The 25,938-nt window shown below is 43.6% G+C and overlaps 1 protein-coding gene across 4 annotated transcripts in view; it reads right to left on the minus strand.

Moving 5' to 3' along the window:
* The window catches only part of LOC128696299 (collagen alpha-1(XI) chain), a 107,669-nt gene that overhangs the window by 34,118 nt on the left and 47,613 nt on the right, over positions 1–25,938 (minus strand). For all 4 annotated transcript variants that reach the window (XM_053787476.2, XM_053787474.2, XM_070092304.1 and 1 more), the window contains exons 2-3: positions 8,170–8,337; positions 5,885–6,092 (exon numbers count right to left, since the gene is read on the minus strand). In XM_053787476.2, the coding sequence (XP_053643451.2) occupies positions 5,885–6,092; positions 8,170–8,337 (376 nt within the window). The remainder of the gene's footprint in view (positions 1–5,884; positions 6,093–8,169; positions 8,338–25,938) is intronic.

Here is a 25,938-nt window from a genome sequence, read left to right on the forward strand (position 1 = left end):
AAGTTGTAATTAGAGAGAGTCAACAACACGTGGGACAATGAAGAGAACTTTGTAACAGTCTCCACCAACCAACACTTAGGCTGCAATTTTTTACAAGGTCAAGATGATCTGAACTCATATTCCACAGAGTGGTGGTGGTGGTGGTGGTGGTGGTGGTGATGGTGATGGTGATGGTGATGGTGGTGGTGGTGATGGTGGTGGTGGTGGTGGTGGTGATGGTGGTGGTGGTGGTGATGGTGATGGTGGTGGTGGTGGTGGTGGTGATGGTGGTGGTGGTGGTGGTGATGGTGATGGTGGTGGTGGTGGTGATGGTGATGGTGGTGATGGTGGTGGTGGTGGTGCTGGAGGTGATGGTGATGGTGGTGGTGGTGGTGGTGGTGATGGTGATGGTGGTGGTGGTGGTGGTGGTGATGGTGGTGGTGGTGGTGATGGTGATGGTGGTGGTGGTGGTGGTGGTGATGGTACTGGTGGTGATGGTGGTGGTGGTGGTGGTGATGGTGGTGGTTTTGGAGGTAATGGTGATGGTGATGGTGGTGGTGATGGTGGTGGTGGTGGTGGTGGTGATGGTGGTGGTGGTGATGGTGGTGGTTCTGGTGGTGATGGTGATGGTGATGGTGGTGGTGGTGGTGGTGGTGGTGATGGTGGTGGTGATGGTGGTGATGATGGTGGTTCTGGAGGTGATGGTGATGGTGATGGTGGTGATGATGGTGGTGGTGGTGGTGGTGGTGTTGGTGATGGTGATGGTGGTGGTGGTGGTGGTGATGGTGGTGGAGGTGATGGTGATGGTGATGGTGGTGGAGGTGATGGTGGTGGTGGTGATGGTGGTGGAGGTGATGATGGTGGTGGTGGTGGTGATGGTGGTGATGGTGGTGGTGATGGTGGTGATGATGATGATGGTGGTGGTGGTGGTGGTGGTGATGGTGGTGGTGATGGTGGTGATGGTGGTGGTGGTGGTGGTGGTGGTGGTGGTGGTGGTGGTGGTGGTGATCGTGGTGGTGGTGGTGATGGTGACGGTGGTGGTGGTGGTTGTGGAGGTGATGGTGATGGTGGTGGTGGTGATGGTGGTGGTGGTCGTGGTGATGGTGATGGTGGTGATGGTCGTGATGATGGTGGTGGTGGTGATGGTGGTGGTGATGGTGGTGGTGATGGTGGTGGTGGTGGTGGTGTTGATGATGGTGGTGGTGATGGTGGTGGTGATGGTGGTGATGGTGGTGGTGGTGGTGGTGATGGTGGTGGTGATGGTGGTGGTGATGGTGGTGGTGGTGGTGGTGTTGGTGATGGTGGTGGTGATGGTGGTGGTGATGGTGGTGGTGGTGATGGTGGTGGTAGTGATGGTGGTGGTGGTGGTGGTGGTGGTGGTGTTGTTGGTGGTGGTGATGGTGGTGATGGTGGTGGTGATGGTGGTGGTGATGGTGATGGTGGTGATGGTGGTGGTGTTGGTGATGGTGGTGGTGGTGATGGTGGTGGTGATGGTGGTGGTGGTGATGGTGGTGGTGGTCGTGATGATGGTGATGGTGGTGGTGATGGTGGTGGTGGTGATGGTGGTGGTGATGGTGGTGGTGGAGGTGATGGTGATGGTGGTGGTGGTGGTGTTGGTGATGGTGGTGGTGATGGTGGTGATGATGGTAATGGTGGGGGTGGTGGTGTTGGTGATGGTGGTGGTGATGGTGGTGGCGGTGGTGGTGGTGGTGATGGTGGTGGTGATGGTGGTGGTGATGGTGGTGGTGGTGATGGTGGTGGTGATGGTGGTGGTGATGGTGGTGGTGGTGGTGGTGGTGGTGGTGGTGGTGGTGGTGATGATGGTGGTGGTGTTGGTGATGGTGGTGATGATGGTGGTGATGATGGTGGTGGTGTTGGTGATGGTGGTGATGGTGGTGTTGGTGATGGTGGTGGTGGTGTTGGTGATGGTGGTGGTGATGGTTGTGGTGGTGGTGGTGATAGTGGTGGTGGTGGTGATGGTGGTGGTGATGGTGGCGGTGGTGGTGTTGGTGATTGATTGGTGATGGTGGTGGTGATGGTGGTGGTGATCTTGATGGTGGCGGTGGTGGTGTTGGTGATTGTGGTGGTGATGGTGGTGGTGATGGTGGTGGTGATGGTGGTGGTGTTGGTGATTGTGGTGGTGATGGTGGTGGTGATGGTGGTGGTGATGGTGGTGATGATGGTGATTGTGGTGGTGATAGCTCGCGTTTCCCTCACAAAAGGAAAATTTTTCACCCAGTCAAAATTTGTTCTCTGTTCCTTCTGTATTTAGCACTTTGGAGAATAATTTAGAGTAGCGTCGTTGGTGTGGGAACTGTGGGTGTGGGCGGGGCAGGAGACGGAGCAGCCTTGCATAGGTCAGTAGGCCTGATGCAGTGCTTCTCATTTTTATGTTCTTGATGGGAAAGGAACCTCTTTCGAAACCTTTCCAGTTCAATAAAATCAACCCATCCATTCTTCTCTGCAGTAATTTCTGCGACTCGGTCGTAATGGCTTAATAGATCTGATATACAGGCATTTATTTGCAGGTAAAAAAAAATATTTGATAGGTTTGTGCTCTCTAAAAGTGTGCTCAGATTTTTTCTATAGCTCTGGAAACGTTTCGCAACGACACTTAGAAATCTTGACGTTTCGCTGTAAGAGTACATTCTTATTTTACAACTGCAGACTCACGTTCCCTCTGCTGACACTGATACAAAGTAGTCCGAGTCTGTTTTCTCGTGTCCACGTGTAACCTTGTATGTGGTTATATAGGTTAAATCTACATAATGAACTACATATGCGTGACCGCAACATCTAGGTGCCCTCAAAACTATTGTAAGACTTTTAAATTACAGCAAAATTTCTTGCAGTTTGCCATAAACAAAAACGCAGTGGCCGTTTCAAAGATCATATTTCTTAACTCTGGGAACCATTCTGAAGCAATATTACTACTACTACTACTACTACTACTATTACTACTACTATTGCTACTGCTACTTCTACTACTATTGCTACTACTACTACTATTGCTACTACTACTACTACTATAACTACTACTACTACTACTAAAACTACTACTACTACTACTACTACTATTGCTACTACAGTTACTACTACTACTATTATTGCTACTGCTAATACTATTATACTATTATTATTACTACTGCTACTACCATCTACTACTACTACTACTACTATTACTAGTACTATTATTGCTACTGCTACTACTACTACTACTACTACCAATAATAACAACAATAATAATAATAATAATATGATAATGATTAATAATAGTGAGAAAGGCGAAGGAGAGGAAAAAGAAGAAAGACAAAAGAAATAACATTTAGTATAAAAGAGACACAAAACACCCACGAGGAGAAAAGTCGTACCACCAGGAGAACGACAACAACATCTACACAAGGACAGCGACAGCACGAACACACACACACACACACACACACACACACACACACACACACACACACACGAGAGAGAGAGAGAGAGGAGAGGATGAACCAGCAAGACTGGACTTAGTATTCACCTTGAGTAGTGCAGATATCGAGGACATCACATATGAAAGACCCCTTGGGGCCAGCGATCATGTGGTTTTAAGCTTCGAATACACATTAGAGCTACAAATGGAGGGAGAAGCAGGAAGGCCAGGACGAATGAAGCCAAACTACAAGAAAGGGAACTACACGGGAATGAGGAACTTCATGAACGGGGTTCAGTGGGACAGAGAACTGGCAGGGAAGCCAGTTAATGAGATGATGGAATATGTAGCAACAATGTGCAAGGAGGCTGAGGAGAGGTTTGTACTCAAGGGTAACAGGAATAATGAAAAAGCCAGGATGAGCCCATGGTTTACCCAAAGGTTCAGGGAGGCAAAAACCAAGTGTGCTAGGGAATGGAAGAAATATATAAGGCAAAGGACCCAGGAGAATAAGGAGAGCAGTCGTAGAGCCAGAAACGAATATGCACAGATAAGAAGGGAGGCCCAACGACAATATGAAAACGACATAGCAGCGAAAGCCAAATCTGACCCGAAACTGTTATACAGCCACATCAAGAGGAAAACAACAGTCAAGGACCAGGTAATCAGGCTAAGGAAGGAAGGAGGAGAGACAAGAAATGACCGTGAAGTATGTGAGGAACTCAACAAGAGATTCAAAGAAGTGTTCACAGAGGAGACAGAAGGGACTCCAGAAAGACGGAGAGGTGGGGCACACCACCAAGTGCTGGACACAGTGCACACAACCGAGGAAGAAGTGAAGAGGCTTCTAAGTGAGCTAGATACCTCAAAGGCAATGGGGCCAGATAACATCTCCCCATGGGCCCTGAGAGAGGGAGCAGAGGCGCTATGTGTACCCCTAACAACAATATTCAATACATCTATCGTAACAGGGAGATTGCCTGAGGCAAGGAAGACAGCAAATGTAGTCCCAATCTTTAAAATAGGAGACAGACATGAAGCACTAAACTACAGACCAGTGTCACTGACATGTATAGTATGCAAAATCATGGAGAAGATTATCAAGAGAAGAGTGGTGGAACACCTAGAAAGGAATGATCTCATCAACAGCAGCCAACATGGTTTCAGGGACGGGAAATCCTGTGTCACAAACCTACTGGAGTTCTATGACATGGTGACAGCAGTAAGACAAGAGATAGAGGGGTGGGTGGATTGCATGTTCTTGGACTGCAAGAAGGCGTTTGACACAGTTCCACACAAGAGATTGGTGCAAAAACTGGAGGACCAAGCAGGGATAACAGGGAAGGCACTACAGTGGGTCAGGGAATACTTGTCAGGAAGACAGCAGCGAGTCATGGTACGTGGCGAGGTGTCAGAGTGGGCTCCTGTGACCAGAGGGGTCCCACAGGGGTCAGTCCTAGGACCAGTGCTGTTTCTGGTATTTGTGAACGACATGACGGAAGGAATAGACTCCGAAGTGTCTCTGTTTGCAGATGACGTGAAGTTGATGAGAAGAATTCACTCGATCGAAGACCAGGCAGAACTACAAAGGGATCTGGACAGGCTGCAGACCTGGTCCAGCAAGTGACTCCTGGAGTTCAATCCCACCAAGTGCAAAGTCATGAAGATTGGGGAAGGGCAAAGAAGACCGCAGACGGAGTACAGTCTAGGGGGCCAGATGTGCCTGGTGTTATACTCACCCCAAGATCTTTTTCCTTGAGTGAGGAAAAAGATCTTGGGGTGAGTATAACAAAAGGCACATCTCCTGAAGCGCACATCAACCAAATAACGGCTGCAGCATATGGGCGCCTAGCAGACCTCAGAACAGCATTCCGACATCTTAATAAGGAATCGTTCAGGACTCTGTACACCGTGTACGTTAGGCCCATATTGGAGTATGCGGCACCAGTTTGGAACACACACCTAGCCAAGCACGTAAAGAAACTAGAGAAAGTGCAAAGGTTTGCAACAAGACTAGTCCCAGAGCTAAGAGGTATGTCCTACGAGAAGAGGTTAAGGGAAATCAACCTGACGACACTGGAGGACAGGAGAGATAGGGGGGACATGATAACAACATACAAAATACTGAGAGGAATTGACAAGGTGAACAAAGACAGGATGTTCCAGAGATTGGAGACAGTAACAAGGGGACACAGTTGGAAGTTGAAGACACAGATGAATCACAGGGATGTTAGGAAGTATTTCTTCAGCCACAGAGTAGTCAGGAAGTGGAATAGTATGGGAAGCGATGTAGTGGAGGCAGGATCCATACATAGCTTTAAGCAGAGGTATGATAAAGCTCACGGTTCAGGGAGAGTGACCTAGTAGCGATCAGTGAAGAGGCGGGGCCAGGAGCTCGGGATCGACCCCTGCAACCTCAACTAGGTGAGTACAACTAGGTGAACACACACACACACACACACACACACACACAAACTCTCTTAAACTCACTTTCCGTCATTAATCGCCACGCCGAACTCCAGAGTGTTCCCCTCCTTGGGGTTGTTGTTGACGTCCTGGTAGAAGAGCTTGATGGTTCCTCCCACTTCAACCAGTATCTGGTCCTCGCCAGCGTCGGAGTACAGACCGAAAAGCACAGAGGTTGATCCTTGCTCGGGCCGCAGCGTCGCCATTATACTGAAGTCTTCAGGAAACTCTCCTGTCGAGCGGGCCAAAAATGAACAAAGTTGTTATTACAAAAAAAGGTGTTGAAAAGTTACAGTTCCGTAACTGGAGCAATTAGTAATTGTCCTAAACTTGGAGATGAAAATAGAAACAAAGCTTTTCGATCCATTCCGATCTCATAATGGTTCAGGAAGGACTGGTCGAAACGTCGTCTAGTTTTATCTACAGTCTGTAACGGCTGCGATCTTTCTCTATATATACCTGCTTGTTTCTGCGTGTGTGTGTATATATTTTTTTTTTTTAACAAGTCGGCCGTTTCCCACCGAGGCAGGGTGACCCAAAAAAAAGAAAGAAAATCCCCAAAAAGAAAAATACTTTCATCATCATTCAACACTTTCACCACACTCACACATTATCACTGCTTTTGCAGAGGTGCTCAGAATATAACAGTTTAGAAGCATATACGTATAAAGATACACAACATATCCCTCCAAACTGCCAATATCCCAAACCCCTCCTTTAAAGTGCAGGCATTGTACTTCCCATTTCCAGGACTCAAGTCCGACTATATGAAAATAACCGGTTTCCCTGAATCCCTTCACTAAATATTACCCTGCTCACACTCCAACAGATCGTCAGGTCCCATACCATTCGTCTCCATTCACTCCTATCTAACACGTTCATGCACGCTTGCTGGAAGTCCAAGGCCTTTGCCCACAAAACCTCCTTTACCCCCTCTCTCCAACCCTTATATATATATATATATATATATATATATATATATATATATATATATATATATATATATATATATATATATGCAAGGAATTCGCAAGGGCAGGCGAAATATACACAAACACTGATCTCTAGCTGAATGAGACTCGAACCTACGAACCTTGGAACAAGGTACGCAGTGCTATACCAAACTCACCACACTGGGCCAATACCTTGGAGTCCAGCTTGCGCTAGACTTTGATCCAAGGCAGCCAGCTTTCAGGGAGAAGGCTTACAGCTTTTCATCTCATCCCCTGCATGCATCAGCCTTACTAGAGATTTTAACAATGTTTGTGTATATTTCCCCTGCTCTTGCGAATTCCTTGCATTGTTAAAATCTCTAGTAAGGCTGATGCATGCAGGGGATGAGATGAAAAGATGTAAGCCTTCTCCCTGAAAGCTGGCTGCCTTGGATCAACGTCTAGCGCAAGCTGGACGCCAAGGTATTGGTCCAGTATGGTGAGAATGGTAATGCTCTGCGTATCTTGTTCCAAGGTTCGTAAGTTCGAGTCTCCTTCAGCCATATATATATATATATATATATATATATATATATATATATATATATATATATATATATATATATATATATGTCGTGCCGAATATGTGAAACTGGTCAATTAGCAAGAACTCATTTAAAATTAAGTCCTTTCTAAAATTTTCTCTTATACGCTTAAAGACATATTTTTTTCATTAATGTTGACGTAAAAATTTATAATTTTGCACCAAAAGGAACTTAGAAAACTTACCTAACCTTATTATAACAAGCGCAATTTATTTTAGCCTAACCCAACTAAATATATTTTAGATTTGTTTACAATAATTTAATACTAAATAAACACAGTGAAATATATTTTTTTCGTTAGGTTCAGAATGATTTTGGCGAAATTATTGCATACACAAATTTTCACTTGTCCTATATGACAATATGAGCGTTGCTATTTAAGCCAAGATCGCAAGTTCTGCCTATTCGGCACGACATATATATATATATATATATATATATATATATATATATATATATATATATATATATATATATATATATATATATTTGCGAAACACTACTATATACAAGGGCTTTATAAAGGAGCTGACTGTATAAATTCCCCTCTTTAGAGCAACTGGTTACAATGTATATACACGTACTTGCGATAGAAGAAGCTGGTAGGCGTTTCAATGCTCTTCCTGGTGCTTTGCTATGTATAAAAACCCTTATGGTGAGATCACCAGCAACTTACTGGTGACATCACATCACCAACTACCTGCTGGTGACCTCATGCACACCCAGACACTTACCAAAGACGAGCCACCTAGTGGTGACCTCACACACTTACCGGGGAAGAGGTTGGCGGTGGGTACGGTGAGGACTGCCTGTTCGGTGACCTTGTATGCTACATCAGGTCCCCCTGGGTCCCCTGGGCGGCTGTCACACATACCCCGGGTCTCCAGCACGCCCAGTGGCTGTCCCGCCACGCCCACCGCCTCCAACAGACTGCCCCTTGCTGCAACCAGACATAAACAAACATTAATATTCAAAAGATAACAATAATAATAATATTAATAATAATATTAATAATAATGTTTTTTCCACGTGACAGATGTTATAAAATTTGATGACATTTGAACGTGTACACACGTGTGGGGTTGTGTACACATGTACAGTCTATCACCGCCTAACACCATCTTCCACCACCACCACTTATAGCTAGTGATATTTCGTAATATAGATGCAGCCACCGTGGAGGTGGCTGCATCACCTACGACCACCTACCATCCCCATCACCTACGACCACCTACCATCACTCTCACCACCTAAAGTCATCTGTCACCACTATCACCACCTGACGCCACCTCTCACTAACACTTAACACACCCACAAGCTACTTGTTAAGGTAGGGCAAGTCAATCTCCCGCTATTCCCGCCTTTTTTCCCCCTCCCCCTCCCCGAAAGTGATAGTTTCATTGCCGGCTACTTGTTAAGGTAGGGTAAGTCAAGCTCCCGCCTTTTCTCCCCCACCCCTAAAGTGATAGTTTGATTGCCGGCTGCTTGTTAACGTAGGATCAGCCTAACTCCCACTATCCCTCCCCCTCCCTCTTCTCCCCCCCCCGAAAGGTGACGTGTGGGGCTCTGGTCAAACAGTAAATCACTCGACTCACAGTTCCCAACACTACTCTTGGATGACAGAGAGGGTCACCTGTCAATCAACGAGGAGAACAGATGGAGGACTAACGTCCAGAGAGTTCCCCATTTTGGATTTAATTACCTGTGCACCTGTATGAAATTGCAGGACGTAACCCCACATCATTGCAGTGGTAAAGAACCTGCTTTCCTGTCATCGGGATAGAATACTCAAGGCTCTATCTACTGTGAAGAACTAGCCAGTGGGTCCCCTCAAGGAAGGTTCCTTGATGTTGGTGAGGGGCTCTTGATTTAGGGAATTGGATCTGTGCTCCAGTTCCCCGAATTAAGCCTGAATGCCTTCCACATACCCCCCCCAGGCGCTGTATAATCCTCCGGGTTTAGCGCTTCCCCCTTGATTATAATAATAATAATAGCCAGTGGGTCGTAACCAACACCTGCGACCCCCCCCCCATCATCAGCAAAGGCTACGATTTCAACAACACAGTGTCACCAACACCAGACACCCCTATATATATTAGCGTTGAATTAAGTTATCATTTATATTTTTCATTTTTCATTTTGTTTAATGTAGGATTAATATTTCATATTTAAGTGTTTTATATTTTAAATTTCTATATAATAAAGTGTTTATGTTTGTTATTATTTCTTTTTCTATTCATTAATTTTCCTGAGGAGGAGCCAGCCTTAGTAATACTTACTGAAGTTGTTACAGGGCTGAGTAAGCCTTCACAAGTGGCGACCTTGCCAGGATCAACTCTACTCAATCAAGATTCAACTCCATCTCGAATCTACCATTGGAACTTCAACGCCGCATACCAAAGACGGTTACCACCAGCCATGAGTAATCATTCTCTATGGTAGGACTACAGTACAGGTATTTAAAAGATTTGGTGATTGTCATGGTCTCAATTTATTGTAAGTCAAGTCAGGCAGGATATAATATTTAATTCTGCCACTTTGAGCTTGAAACACTTTTGAGGATTAGACTCTAGGGACCTGAGATTTTCCAGTGACAATTTGCTTCATTGAGCTCTTTATTATATCAAGGGAACTGTCATAGGACACTCTTGATTTGTTGGTGAGAAGATTGGATGGTCAAGTGACCCCATTCTGCTTACTGTTTGCTCGGAGCTGGCATAGAACCCTTCATTTTAATTAATACATATTGTTTAATTGAAGCAGGGATCGAGCCCTCTGGTTTATTTACAGTTTGAGCGGAGCATGAATTGAACCCTCCGTTTTCTTTAATACCCGTTTCATTTCCCCTGATAGTTTAAGTTATTCTTGCAAGCATGAAGGAATACCAGTTTTGGATGAATGCTGGAAGTAAGTTAGGAATAACAGGGAAAAATTTAGAATCTTTCATTAGTGCTGAGCTGTATAGTCCTTGTGGCTTAGCGCTTCTTTTTGATTATAATAATAATCATTAGTGCTGAGATCCAGGAAAGACTTGAAAGAGAGAGAATTGAGAGAGAAGAGAGACAGGAAGGGAAAGAGAAGAAGTAAAGGAGAGAGAGAGAGAATCGAAAGAGAAGAGAAAAAGGAGAGAGAGAAAATCAAAAGAGAAGAGAAAAAGGAGAAAGAGAACCTTGAAAGACAGGAGAAAAGAGAGAGAGGGAGAATTGAAAGAGAAAGCCAAGAAAGACAGAAAGAGAGCGCGAAGACAAAAAAGAGCGTGATAGACTTGATCGTGAGGAAAGAGCTAGAGAACGTGAGGAAAGAGCTAGAGAGCATGAGTTAATAGAGAGAGAAAAGGATCGCGAGCTCGAAAAATCTCGCCTTGAATTAAAGAATAAAAAGTTAACTTTTACACAACAACAATTAGAGGAAGGAGTAATGGAACAACGTGCAGTCAGTGCACATATTCCAACACCTAATTTACCTCCCTTCACAGAGGAGGAAGACATAACTTCATACATTATCAGGTTTGAAAATACCGCTACTCTCTGTGAATGGCCTGCTGACACCTGGGCTACCAGGTTAGGAATGTTATTTTCTGGTACAGCTTTGAATATCTATGCAACTTTGTCGCAGGATATATGTAATTATAACCTACTGAAGAAGGCAATCCTTAAAGCATACCAAAAAACCACTAATTCTTACAGGAAAGATTTCAGGTATGCCACCTTACAGCCTGGCCAGAACTTTCAGCAGTTACAGGTAACACTCTTTCGTTTGTTCGACTTTTGGATAGAGAGTTCAGGAATTGATCACAGTTATGAATCTCTTAGAGACTTCATGGTTGCTGACCAGTTCCTGACAGCTCTTCCCCATCAGATACGAACATTCATCAGAGAACGTAACCCGATTAAAGCTGAGGAAGTTGCTGAGGCTGCTGACCTGTATGCTGAGGCTCACAATTCCTATAAAGACCTAAAGGGATCGAACCCTAAGGGGTTCGATCCCTTTAGGTCAAAGCCTCTAGTGGAAAGTAAAATGACTTCTTTTATTCCTGTTTGTCATTTGTGTGGTGTTAAGGGACATAAACGTCCAGATTGTCCTTCTAAGAAGGTCCAAAAAGTTGGAAGATGTTTTAAAGACTGTAATGACCAAGCACCCTTCTGTTCAGGAACAGTTAATGGACTTAATGTATCTACCATTTTACGAGACACTGGATGCACATGTATAGTCATTTCTGATAAGCTGTTCCCTAACCTTAAAGAAACTCATTCCTCTGCTATACTTTCAGACTACTTGGGCCGTACGGACACTTTTCCTACCATCCGTTGTTACATTAGGTCTAAATGGTTCACAGGTTGGTCTGAAGCCGTACTAGCTCCCATCACTTCTTGCTCCGTACTAATAGGTAATGTAAAAGGTGCCATTCTTCCTTCTGAGGTTGACCTTTCATCACCAAAGATGGGTATGTGTTTCAGATCCTCTTCCTGTAGAGTCAGAGAAGCCCCTCGAAAGTTCAGATGAGACAATGTCTCGCGATATTCATGTGGGATTAAAAACCAGTGATGCTACTCTCGAAAGCGAGGAAGTAGGATCACAGGTTCACTTGTTAGATGAAAGTGAAGGTATCACCTCCGATACCATAAATGTCTTGACTAGGGCTCAGACCAAAGCCCAGGCTTCTCCTACTGTCCATCCTTTGATTTTCCCTGACTTTAAGCCTTTAGATATATCGAAGGACTCCTTTGTCAATTTCCAACGTAATCGCCCTTCTCCAGAATTGCCATAATGCCGCTAAACAAAATAAAGTTATCCAAAGGAAAAACTTTTCATATAAATTTGAATATATAAAAGGTATTTTGTACAAGTCAGTATTCAAGTTAAATTCAGATGAGACAGACTATTCCATCTTAGTTGTTCCAAGTCAATGCAGAGAGACTGTTCTTAAAATGGCTCATGACCTGCCAGTGGCAGGACATTTCTCGCATCGTAAAACCTTAAATAAAATTAGGGAAACCTATTTTTGGCCAAAAATGTCCTCAGATATCACTACCTATTGTAGATCGTGTAAAGTTTGCCAACTGTCATCCTCCCGAGGTACCAGGCGAGTACCTACGGTCAAAATGCCTATCTTTACGGTACTGTTTGAAAGAGTAGCTATTGACATCGTTGGTCCTTTATCTCCACTTTCATCTGGGGGACATAGATATATATTAACATTAGTTGATTATGCTTCGAGTTTCCCTGAAGCCATACCCTTAAAGACCATAACTACTATAGAGGTGGCTGAAGCCCTTTTGTCCATCTTCTCCAGAGTGGGCATCCCTAGAGAAATTTTGTCTGACCGTGGGACACAATTCACATCTGACTTAATGCAACATCTATACCAACTTCTGGGAGTGAAGCCTCTCTTCACCACACCCTATCATCCCACCTGTAATGGGAGGATTGAGCGCCAGCATTCGATTCTAAAGTCCATTTTAATGAAACTTTGCTCCCTTAAACCTAAGGAGTGGCATCGTTACCTACCCTGTGCTTTGTTTGCCATGAGGGAAGGTCCCAGTGACTCTTTGGGGTTTTCACCTTTTAAACTTCTCTATGGTAGACAGGCCAGAGGCCCATTGTCCATCCTTCATGACTTATGGACTAATGAGGAGGTAAATGCTGAGGTTCAGTCTTCTTACCAGTTTCTCCTTGACCTTAGATCTAAACTTGAGGAGACTTCTGACATAGTTTCGAAAAACCTAAGCTTGTCAATGGACCAGTACAAAACCTATTTTGATTCCAAAAGTCAGAGGAGAAGTTTTAAAGTAGGGGATGAAGTTCTGGTACTTTTGCCTATCAAGTCAAATAAATTATTAGTAGCATGGAAAGGTCCATATAAAGTATTAAAAATTTGTGGGAAAGTTGACTACCTCATAGAAGTCAAGGGGAAACCTAAGCTTTATCATATCAACATCCTTAAGAAATATTACCGAAGAAATTCGGTTAACTGCCTTAATAACTTTGACTTGGTTTTTCCACACGAACTTGATAAGACAACTGAAGAATGTAAAGTGTGCGTAATTGACACCTCTAACTTAGACTATGATGAAGAACTACATGACTTGGTGACTCTTGACCACTCGGGCGCAACAAACATTAATATTAATGAATCTTTGGATTGTCCGTCACTTAGTGACGGACAATCCTATCAAACGGAAATTATACCCAGTTCCAGTTCACCTTAGGGATGCATTTGACCGAGAGGTAGACAAATTATTAAAACTAAAGATCATTGAACCTTCAGTATCTTCATATTGTTCACCAGTAGTCATGGTTAAGAAGGAGGATAATTCATATAGACTTGCTATTGACTTCAGAGGCCTTAGTGCTATAACTCGGTGGGATGCTGAGCCTATGCCCTTAATAGATAGCGATCTACACAAATTTTATGACGCTTCCTTCTTTTCAGAGATTGATATTGCACAGGCATATCATCAAGTAATGTTAGATCCTTCTTCTAAGCAGTACACCGCTTTTCCTACACACCAAGGACTGATGCAATATAGAACTATGCCCTTCGGTTTGGTAACTGCCTGTGCTACCTACGTGAGACTGATGAGAAAGGTCTTGGGTAATATGCCAAATGTTTCAGTTTATTTTGATAACATTTACGTAATGACATCCACGTGGGGCGAACATATCCAAACATTAACATCAGTTTTGCGTAGGGTACACTCACATGGACTCACTGCCAAGCCGAAGAAATGCTTCCTTGGGTATAACAAGATTAGATATCTTGGACTGATACTTTCTAATAACTCTCTGCAGCCTCTCCTCAGTAAGATCAAAGCTTTACTAGAATTTAAATTCCCCAAAACCAAGAAGCTCATGTGTAGCTTTCTTGGTTCTGTAAATTTTTATGCACGGTTTATCCCAAACCTTACTGATCTTACAGGCATCTTATCTGACTTCCTTAAAAAGTCTGTGAAGGAACCTCTTGAACTTTCCGATGTAGCTCGGGAAAAGTTTAATGAGATTAAAAGTATCTTTTCGAAAGACTCTATACTTAAGATTCCAGATAATAATAAAACATTTTGTTTAAGAACTGATGCCTCCAATACTGGCTTAGGTGCAGTGTTACTACAATACCATGATGGTACTCCCTTCCCTGTATGCTTCCTAAGCCGGAAACTCCTTCCCGCAGAAACGAGATACTCCACCATAGAAAAGGAATGTTTGGCCCTTGTGTGGGGTATCTCCAAACTTAAATTTTATTTGCTGGGAAAAGAATTCATTTTAGAAACGGACCACAAACCTTTGATATACCTAGAAACTTTTAAGGGAACCAACAGTCGCCTCTTGAGGTGGACATTGGCACTCCAGGCTTTTAAGTTTCATATTGTGTATATCAATGGTTCATCCAATTATTTCTCTGACTGGTTAAGTCGTGACAGTCAGTAGAAGATTTCTTGCCTTACATGACTTCCTTATGTTAGAACTTTTTCCTTGCCTATTCTTCTTATACTCCTTGACTATAAGTCTTGGTATGGGGGAGTGTGAAGGAAAAGTTCAATAGATAGGAATAGAGAGGGAGTATATAGTAACAATAGTTTCATTGCCGGCTACTTGTTAAGGTAGGGTAAGTCAATCTCCCGCTATTCCCGCCTTTTTCCCCCTCCCCGAAAGTGATAGTTTCATTGCCGGCTACTTGTTAAGGTAGGGTAAGTCAATCTCCCGCTATTCCCGCCTTTTTTCCCCCTCCCCGAAAGTGATAGTTTCATTGCCGGCTACTTGTTAAGGTAGGGTAAGTCAAGCTCCCGCCTTTTCACCCCCACCCCTAAAGTGATAGTTTGATTGCCGGCTGCTTGTTAACGTAGGGTCAGCCTAGCTCCCACTATCCCTCCCCCTCCCTCTTCTCCCCCCCCCCGAAAGGTGACGTGTGGGGCTCTGGTCAAACAGTAAATCACTCGACTCACAGCTCCCAACACTACTCTTGGATGACAGAGAGGGTCACCTGTCAATCAACGAGGAGAACAGATGGAGAAGGACTAACGTCCAGAGACTTCCCCATTTTGGATTTAATTACCTGTGTACCTGTATGAAATTGCAGGACGTAACCTCACATCATTGCAGTGGTAAAGAACCTGCTTTCCTGTCATCGGGATAGAATACTCAAGGCTCTATCTACTGTGAAGAACTAGCCAGTGGGTCGTAACCAACACCTGCGACCCCCATCCCCCATCATCAGCAACGGCTACGATTTCAACAACACAGTGTCACCAACACCAGACACCCCTATATATATTAGCATTGAATTAAGTTATCATTTATATTTTCATTTTACATTTTCTTTAATGTAGGATTAATATTTCATATTTAAGTGTTTTATATTTTAAATTTCTATATAATAAAGTGTTTATGTTAGTTATTATTTCTTTTTCTATTCATTAATTTTCCTGAGGAGGAGCCAGCCTTAGTAATACTTACTGAAGTTGTTACAGGGCTGAGTAAGCCTTCACTCCAACACATAAGGAAATTTTCTGAGTGAGAAAAAAGCCAAATATATTTTTTCCAAATTTTATCCGTGTTGCATACATACATATCCATAAACCATACCACAGGTGGGGTTAGAACCAGCGATCAGAGAGTCTCAAAACTCCAGACCGTCACGTTAGCCACTGGACCAGCTAGGTATATTTCTACACCATAGGAAGGTTAGCATAGGCACCACTGTGACCACAAATGCAAGTTTTTACAGACGAATCTTCCGCTAGCGTGGCCGTGACGAACTCTAGCTCAAGTCCCCTCAAAGCCCTCAATATGACTCACGAAATGGTAATATACCTAGTTGGATGAGTCTTATTGAAGCTAGCTGGCCCAGTGGCTAATGCGTCGGTCTGGAGTTTTGTGACTCTCTGACCGCGGGTTCTAACCCCACCCGTGGTATGGTTTGTTTGCAATCGTGTCATTACGATTTCTTGAGACATACATACATATATACATACATACATTACATACATATATACTTACATACATACGTAAGCATTTTGCAAAAAATTCTTTCCATTTGCATGATAGAAATCAATTATACCAATTGATTAGTGATATATATACCAATAATTGTATACCTCTCAGTGTATATACACAAAGAGTCTATTTTATTACCTCTTTTATTAATTAAACTATTTTGAGAGGTGACATACAGCGCTTCCTACAAGATTAAAAAATATAATATCTGCTTAAGAGGTTCTCTGTATTCTCCTTAAGCAGTTAAATTCTTGAGACGAGGTTTTGGCTCTCCTAGACAGATGAAGGAAGATGAGGGTGATGGTTATGATGGTAATGATGAAAGGGTGAAGAAGGAAGGCTGAGGATACGAAATTAGGCGTAAGGTGTCTGAGTTGGGTTCCCTGGGTGGCTCGTGGACTGGTAGGCAACACTCTCGCCTCACACACTGAGTGTTCGTGGTTCGATCCCCGGCAAGGGTGGATACAGTGGGCGTGTTTCCTTACACCTGCTGCTCCCGTTCACCTATCAAGCGAATAGGTACCTGGGTATTATAAGTCGACTGGTGTGGGTTGCATCCTGGGGGACAAGATTGAAGGACCCGATGGAAATAAGAGAGACAGTCCCTGGATGACGCACTGACTTGCCTGGGTTATCCTGGGTGGCTAACCCTCCGGAGTTAAAAATCCGAACAAAATCTTAGGAAGAGAGCAGATTATACAAAAGGAGAGGGTGAAGAGAGGAGCGAGAGAGGAGAGGGAAGCAGCAGGAGCAGAGAGGGCATGGAGGTGTAGAGGAGAAAATAGTTACAGGGCTGAAGGGAAAACAGTAGCTGCACCTAGTATATGGGTACCTAACCTACACACAAACACACACACACAGAGTGTAAGTGTTATACCTGCTCCTGGTAGTAACTTACCTAGACTAACTAGTAATAACTTTAATGACCGCACTGTATTTAATTTGATGGGTTTCGGCAGCCTCCCATAAACCCAGCCTCTTCTACCTCCATGCACGCAAAAAAAAGGAATAGTACAGAGTGCAGCATAATTATCTAACGCAGTCAAAAACAAAAATAAAAAATATAATCAACACCGAGGACCAGGAATTGCTTCCAAGAGGCAGTCACAAGTCATCACATGGAAACTAACGTCATATTCTCTTCAAGGCAAGTGGAAAAACTGGCTCCCATGCCATTAGGAAGAGATACATTCACCAGTGATTTCTCGCAATACACCAGCCCTAAGTTTGAAGCTGATCGGAAGTTGCATAATTCAGGTTATCAGCGTCGAGGTTTCGACACCGATGGGATGACGTATTTACATTGTCGCATGAGAATCCGTATTTCATTTTTTTTCAGATTTCTTCAATGAAATCGGCAAGATGATAGTGTGGATGTACTAATGGATGCCCGTCTTGAGGTATAAAAGCTGTTTTTATGTTGTCTAATTTTCTTTTGTAGTTGCTGTGGCTTGAAAGACAGAGAGAGAGAGAGAGAGAGAGAGTGAGAGTATAAAGTCTCTCCCACGGGCTGGTTCAAGTAGGTAGCAAGGTGTGGTACACTGATTGCGACTGCTTGATACATTAGTCCTTGAAAATTCTCTCTCTCTCTGTCTCTCTCTCTCTCTCTCTCTCTCTCTCTCTCTCTCTCTCTCTCTCTCTCTCTCTCTCTCTCTCTCTCTCTCTCTCTCTCTCTCTCTCTCTCTCTCTCTCTCTCGTGTGAGTCACAGTGCCATCTCACCATCAGCAAGTATAAGGAAAAATAGTGCGAACATTATCACCCTATCACAAACAATAACCACTCACCATCACCACCACTGCTGTCACCATCACCACCACTACCACCACCACCACTGTTATCACCATCACCACCAGCACCACTGCTATCATCATCACCATCACCACCACCACCACCACCACCACCACCACCACTGCTATCACCATCACCAACACCACCACCACCACTGCTATCACCATCACCATCACCACCACCACCACTGCTATCACCATCACCACCACCACCACCACCACTGCTGCTATCACCATCATCCCCACCACCACTGCTATCACCATCACCACCACCACTGCTACTATCACCATCACCACCACCATCACTGCTATCACCATCACCATCACCACCACCACCAGTGCTACCACTACCACCACCACTGTTACTACCATCACCTAACACCGCCCTTGCGACCAACAACCACGACTACCACCACCCGTACCACCACCATCCCCACCACCACTGCTATCACCATCACCACCACCACCAGTGCTACCACTACCACCACCGCTGTTACTACCATCACCCAACACCGCCCTTGTGACCACCAATACCACCACTACCACCACCCTTACCACCACCATCCCCCCACCACAACACCTGGTTATATTTTAAATAATTTAAGCACTTCCGGGTGCTATAAGTACTTCCGGGTGCTATAAGTACTTCCGGGTGCTCTCACCTTTACCCTCCTGCTCAACCTTACATCAACAACAATATCTTGTTGATATAAAGTGGTGCCACTCACACTTGAGGGAGAAGACTCAACTATTAGTTTCTATCTGGCTGTGAGTGCCACACGGCCCGTTGCTAAGAACACACAGGCTTTTCTTGGCTCTCTAAGAATAGAGACCTATTCTCGAGTATTCATAGTAGTTTATTACTGAACTGAATCACAACTGTTTTGAAAAAAAAGTAAGAACGTAAGAATGGAGGGTCACTGCAGGTCTATTGGTCGATGCTGGGTAGTTCCAACTCACATCCAGTCACTTTATTTATTCTCTTGTCAAACGTATAAAAGTTTTGCACTCTGGTAAGATTATTTGCCTTTTCTTTCTGTAATGTAAACATGTAAGATGACAGGTAGAGCTTACATGTTTCATTTTATGTTCATTGTATACTGATGTTTCTTGTGTTTCTTGATAGTTCTCATTCCCGCAGTATTCCCTTCTCAGGGGGCTGGGTACATCGAAATGTTGAAGGGAGCTGGGAACATTGAAATGCTGAAGGGGGCTGGGAACGTTGAAATGTTGAAAAAAACAAGACAGAAACAGTTCATTGACTTGAAGAAGGAAGCTAAAACATACTCTCTCTCTCTCTCACGAACACACAATATTATCACCTCTCCGATACACAACGTCACATTCGCGTCTCAAGAGTCCTAAAATGTTACCTGGCTGACAGCTAAGTGAAGGATACGTGTGAAGGAACCCAGCATACTCCTGCCACACCTTCGTCTGGAGGTGCGGGGACCTCCACACACTGATTCCTCACTCACTAATAGTCGAAATCATTTTCAGTAAACTAGGCTACAACAGCCATGACGGCAACAATGGCTAATTGTTTCCCACTCACATTCCATCTCACTGGATGTGTTTCCCTCTCATATTCCATCACACTGAATGGGTTTCCCTCTCATATTCCATCACACAGTATCTGTTTGATACATCAAGGAATGAATATGTCGGTCTAAGTTGGTAAAGAGGGATAATTACCCTCAGGCTAAGGAGAGAGAGAGAGAGGAGTAAGAAACAAGAGTGAGACTGAAAGAGAGTGAGTAACAGGAGCAGAGGTAAGCGATATTCGAGGGTGGAGGCAGAGACAAAGAGAAGAGGAAAGAGGAGAAGGGGAAAAGACGTAAGAAGAAAAAAAGGACATGGTAAAGAAATTGTCAGAGGTTGGAGCACTTCTAGCCTTCTAGTTAGCTGAGCTGCCGCAGCCTGAGCAGCTAGTTGTGTACCCGCGGCTCATCCCAGGAGCGGCAGCGCAAAAATACATGATTACAGAGCTCACAATGGGTCTTTATCAAGCCCCACTGAGCATAGTTAAATCACTTAAAATATGACACTAATTTCATATACGTCAGTTACTTCATATAGCTAATGCACACAGTACAATCTGGAGATACAGTCGCCAAAAAATTAAGTATCTTATTACCCCTAAAAAAAAAAATGGCCATTATTGGGTTGAAGTTTTTTTTTTCAGTGAAGACTCATTCATTTAGTTGACGCAGAATGTGGAAACAGTCTAAAAATATTAGATATTTTAGCATTTACAATAACATGTTTTGCCCCTTTCCTGTAAGGTTTGCATGTCTGGGTGTTTCAATACTCTAAGACAAAGTGTTCCAAGTGTGTGTATTTGACGTCATTTGGCATCTCTGTATAAACCGTACTGCCAGAAATACTTATAGTCTAGCCTTAATCTAGCAATAACATCATCTTTCAGTTTACTGAGCTGGTTACTGTCTCCATAAATATGCTTAAGCTGACACAGCTGATGAAGATAGATAACTGATCTTCTAGTTTCTATCTCTACTATTCTTTCTTCAAACTCGTTCGCCACTTCTTTTCTGACAATGATTTTTAAGCCTCTGTTTGAGAAACCAAAATTGTGTTCGACATTCTCTTCATGTAAAACTAGTTTAGTTAATTAATCAAGTTTGTCATGTCCCTGGAGGACTTTGTGAGAAAGATTCACCTGAAGCTTAACTCGATCATCTTAATAATTTGTTGATATTTGTGCCTGGCTTCGTGCACAAGCATGCTACGTTCAGGTCTCAGGTTATTTAGAGCAAGTAATGAGGAGAGGGAGTCACTTAAACTGTCTCAGATCTTAATTTCCACAAGCTCGAGAACAACACGTAAGGCAAATAATTCACACTTTAAGGTGGAAGTCCAGTTGTTAGTTTTAATACACTTCTGTATTAATTTTAACAAATCTTTGTTGGTTTACAGCACTTGTCCTCCCAGTGTCACGGTTAAGGAAGTTATCAGCATTGAGTCTGTGTGATATTATTTTGTGCTCCAGAACACTGGATTTACAAAGTAGTCGAATCAATAGTTTCTTGGGAGGGTAGATGGTCATGGTGACATTAAAAGCTGTTACCTGTCAGGGTAACAGCCTTCCTTGCTCTGCTTCCCTCACTCATTACTTCCCTCACTCCCTGGGACCCATATTAACTTATGGAAGAATACAACATAACCAAAGTTTTCTTTACCTTGGAATTCCACCAGGCACTTCAGCCAGGAAGGCAGACATGAGCTCATCAAATGTTTGACAACCTCAGAGCGCAAAGAAACTCTCAGATGATTTATCTTACTGTTAGTTGACTCCGTCATAGAGGCACTCAGGGAAGAGCTGGGCAAGTGTCGCTTACTTGACCTCAAAAACCATGCACGACTTCACTAGAGCAGACTACACATCCAGTGAGACATCCAAGCTGGCGTCTACACCTCCCCTCCCCCAGCAAGATATAACAAACATTACATGAGTCAAACATCACATGATATCCAAGTGAGAACTGAAAACCCACAAGCACGCTTGTACAACACTTGGACATCAACAACTCTTGTGACCCATTCAACTTGTAAGTCAGCCGTGAACATGAGACAACACATCCCTGGGAAGCGGCAGAAGTGTCAATATATATATATATATATATATATATATATATATATATATATATATATATATATATATATATATATATATATATATATATATTTATAGTAGCACTGCGCTACTCTGAGAAAACTTCCCCTCACTCCTTCAGTTAATGCATTGCAATATTGCATAGCTCCTGATGACGCTACGAGAAGTGTGAAAGTACTTGAGCTAAAGATTTCCATCCCCGTGGTTGTCTTGTATATATATATATATATATATATATATATATATATATATATATATATATATATATATATATATATATATATATATATATATATCAGGAATGCAGTACATTTCTCCACCAAGTCCAAGCTCACTGAACAAATTACATGCCAATTCCAAATTGCTAATGCGCTTTGAATGACAATTCCAGGATCTGAGTGCATAGACAGGCTACTTGAAGTCGCTTCCGGAGGTCACTGCTCCCGCGACTCGGTCACGAATAAAATCGTGACTCCAGAGAGAATTCGTGAAACGGCTGCTTGATAGCTCACCAGGGAGGTCGCGTCCATAAACAGACACGAGTGGAAACTCTAAATAAATAATCAACGTTGAAGTAGGCTGTATACACGAGGAACATGGCAGCCATAGCTGTGGAGACACATAAACAAACACTTGCTTCAAGATGCTTGTGGTGGTGATGCTGAGGGAGACGAGATGTTGGTGAAGCTGAGGTAGACGAGGTGATGGTGGTGGTGGTGATGCTGAGGGAGACGAGATGATGGTGAAGCTGAGGTAGACGAGGTGATGGTGGTGGTGGTGATGCTGAGGGAGACAAGATGATGGTGAAGCTGAGGTAGACGAGGTGATGGTGGTGGTGGTGATGCTGAGGGAGACGAGATGATGGTGAAGCTGAGGTAGACGAGGTGATGGTGGTGGTGGTGATGCTGAGGGAGACGAGATGATGGTGAAGCTGAGGTAGACGAGGTGATGCTGGTGGTGGTGATGCTGAGGGAGACGAGATGATGGTGAAGCTGAGGTAGACGATGTGATGCTGGTGGTGGTGATGCTGAGGGAGACAAGATGATGGTGAAGCTGAGGTAGACGATGTGATGCTGGTGGTGGTGATGCTGAGGGAGACGAGATGATGGTGAAGCTGAGGCAGACGAGGTAATGGTGATGATGCTGAGGGAGCCAAGATGATAGTGGGGGGAAACAAGATGGTGTTAGGTTAGGATAGTAAAGGGGGTACAATTTTTTTCCGAACAGGAAAAGCACAGTATGGTGAGAAGACGATGTTTCCGCTGTATCATTCATTCATCCTTACATTTATTCATTTATTCATTCATTCATCCATTCACAATACACAAATAACCCGCACATAGAAGAGAGGAGCTTACGACGACGTTTCGGTCCGACTTGAGCCATTTATAATGTCACTAAATGGTCCAAGTCGGACCGAAATGTCGTCATAAGCTCCTCTCTCCTATGTGTGGGTTATTTGTGTATTGTTCCAGTCACGGTATTGTGCCGTTTTGTTCTTCATTCATTCATCCTTCCTTACATTCATTCATTCATCCTTCCTTACATTCATTCATTCACCTTCAGGGTGAATGAATGAGTTCTGGGATCATTTATCCTGTCATTCATTTACTCATCAATGAAATATTATGCAATAAAGACCCTCTTTTGTTAAATCTCTATTATTATTATTATTATTATTATTATTATTATTATTATTATTATTATTATTATTATTATTGTTGTTGTTGTTGTTGTTGTTGTTGTTGTTGCTGTTATTATTATTATTACTATTTTTGTTATTACTATTTCGGGAACGCTAAATCCATAGGGGTCGTACAGCATCTGGGGTAAAGGGAGGCAATCGTGTTCGATCCAAAGGAAGGGAATCAAGAGCCCCTTTAAAAGCATCAAGGACCCTCCCTTGGGAAGTCTAATCCTTTTGCCTGGGGCGAGGGACGCTCTTAGACTGCAAAATAAGTTTGGTAGGAAGTTTTACCCCTGGAGACTAACTCTCATTCTTAGCGTCTAGTTACTCAACTCTAAAGTATTAGAATTTCTAGAGTTTTAGATAGAAAGTTTTAGGGATGAATGGCGAGTTATACAATGCTAATTATTATTATAATGAAGGGGAAGCGCTAAACCCGTTGGATTATACAGCGCCTGTGGGGGCATGGAAGGTATTCAGGCTTAATTCAGGGAACTGGAGCACAGATCAAATTCCCTAGATCAAGAGCCCCTCACCAGCGTCAAGGAAAGTCCCCTGAGGGGGCAGATACAATGCTAAGAAACAGTGAGAGAGAGAGAGAGAGAGAGAGAGAGAGAGTCGGTGGGTGGAAGTTAATGAATAAGATGCATATGCAACACTTGGGTGTTGCATACTGCTATCCAGGTATTGCACATTTGTATTATTAATCGAAGATGTTGACAAGAAAAGATCCAAAGTTAAAAAAACAAAAAGTACGGGAAATATACGAACAAGAGACTAATAAAGCAAAAACTGAAGAAGAAAAAGAGAGAGAAAGAGAGGATAAAACAAAGCCAGAAACGAAACCAGGAGAAACGAGAGAACAGTTGCAAACAGATAATACCTTGCAAACAGAAGTGCTTTCAGTATTACTCACTCAAGCTTACAAAAGCTTCAGCAGTCACAGACAGAGCAATTAGCTATGTATTTAGCCTGTAATTAGCCTGTAATTAGCCTGAGATCAGAGTTTCATATATTTCAAAGTTAACCCAGTATTCTGAGAGGAAATTTAAAAGAAGCTTTGGTCCGTCAGAGAGAGAGAGAGAGAGAGAGAGAGAGAGAGAGAGAGGACAAGATACAAGCAGAGGGAGGTAGCCGTGACACCAATGAAACCGTTGACTATATAGCAACAAGAGCAGCTGCAGCATCAACTCTTGTGTCGTCACGCCCTGTAGTTACTCCCGCCCACCAGCTGACCTCCCACCCACGCCTGCCTGACACGCCCTCAAGGACTCCCGTCTGCATTCGCCAGCCACGCCCACGAAGATGCACAGGATATGGCCCATCCTGCGTCCTAAAGAATGTATCCAGGGAGGCAGGACTGGCCTATCACGCTTGATGAAACAATGCTCTCAAGGATGCCTAGGATGTAGTCCATCCTGTTTACTTAAGAGAGCAATTCAAAGAGGCTTAGGATATCACCCATCCTGTGTCCTGAAGAAGGCAATTCACGCATGTGTAGGATCTACTACGTAGTAGCTTGACATATCCTTTGCCCTGAGGCATAAACTCCCGGATGCGTAGGATCTGGAAGATCCTTCTTCCTGGTCCACGCACAAGGACCCGCAGAAGCTTCCTTTAAATAAAAGCTGTTGGTGATACAAGGGATTTTATTAATCCTGCCACTTGAAGCCGCAATTAGCAGAGGAAGGACCGGACTACCTCCTACAGCTGCCTTCCTGAAGCCCTCAGGGATGTGGAGGATCTGACACAAGACTATCCTACTCATTCATTATGAGTCGCAGGAGGTGATGAAGGTAATAGAGAGAGAGAGAGAGAGAGAGAGAGAGAGAGAGAGAGAGAGAGAGAGAGAGAGAGAGAGGAAGGTGAAGGGAACAGTCAGTACAGAGACAAAATGAAACACACGCAGAAAGAGAAGGAGCCAAAAAGAGAAAGGTGGAGCAAGAGGGATTAAAGGGGAGCCAGAGAAAGGTAGAAAGCCAGAGAGAGACAGGAGGAGCCAAGGAGAGAAAGATGAAAAAGAGAAAAAAGAGCCAGAAAAAAGTTACAGAGAAAGAACCACAAAGAGAGAGACAAGTATCTATACAAGGGGAGCCCAAGACTGTAGAGCAGTTAAGGAACTAAAAGGCATAATATAGCGACTGGAACAACACAAACAATCCACAAGAGAGAGAGAGAGAGAGAGAGAGAGAGAGGTTCATGACGACGCTTCGGTCTGACTTAGACAATTTACAAGTCACACTGTGACTTGTAAATTGTCTAAGTAGGAGCGAAGCGTCGTCATTGGCATCGCTCTCTACCATGTACGGGTTGTTTGCGTGTATACCTGGAGGGAGTATACCAGGAGGGTGTTCCAGGGGTCAACGCCCCCGAGGCCCGGACCATGACGAAGCCTATGTTGACCAGTTAACGTCGCCTCTGACTCACATCTATTAGTGCTT

The sequence above is a fragment of the Cherax quadricarinatus genome, chromosome 39 (assembly GCF_038502225.1).
Source record: "Cherax quadricarinatus isolate ZL_2023a chromosome 39, ASM3850222v1, whole genome shotgun sequence".
Taxonomy (NCBI): domain Eukaryota; kingdom Metazoa; phylum Arthropoda; class Malacostraca; order Decapoda; family Parastacidae; genus Cherax; species Cherax quadricarinatus.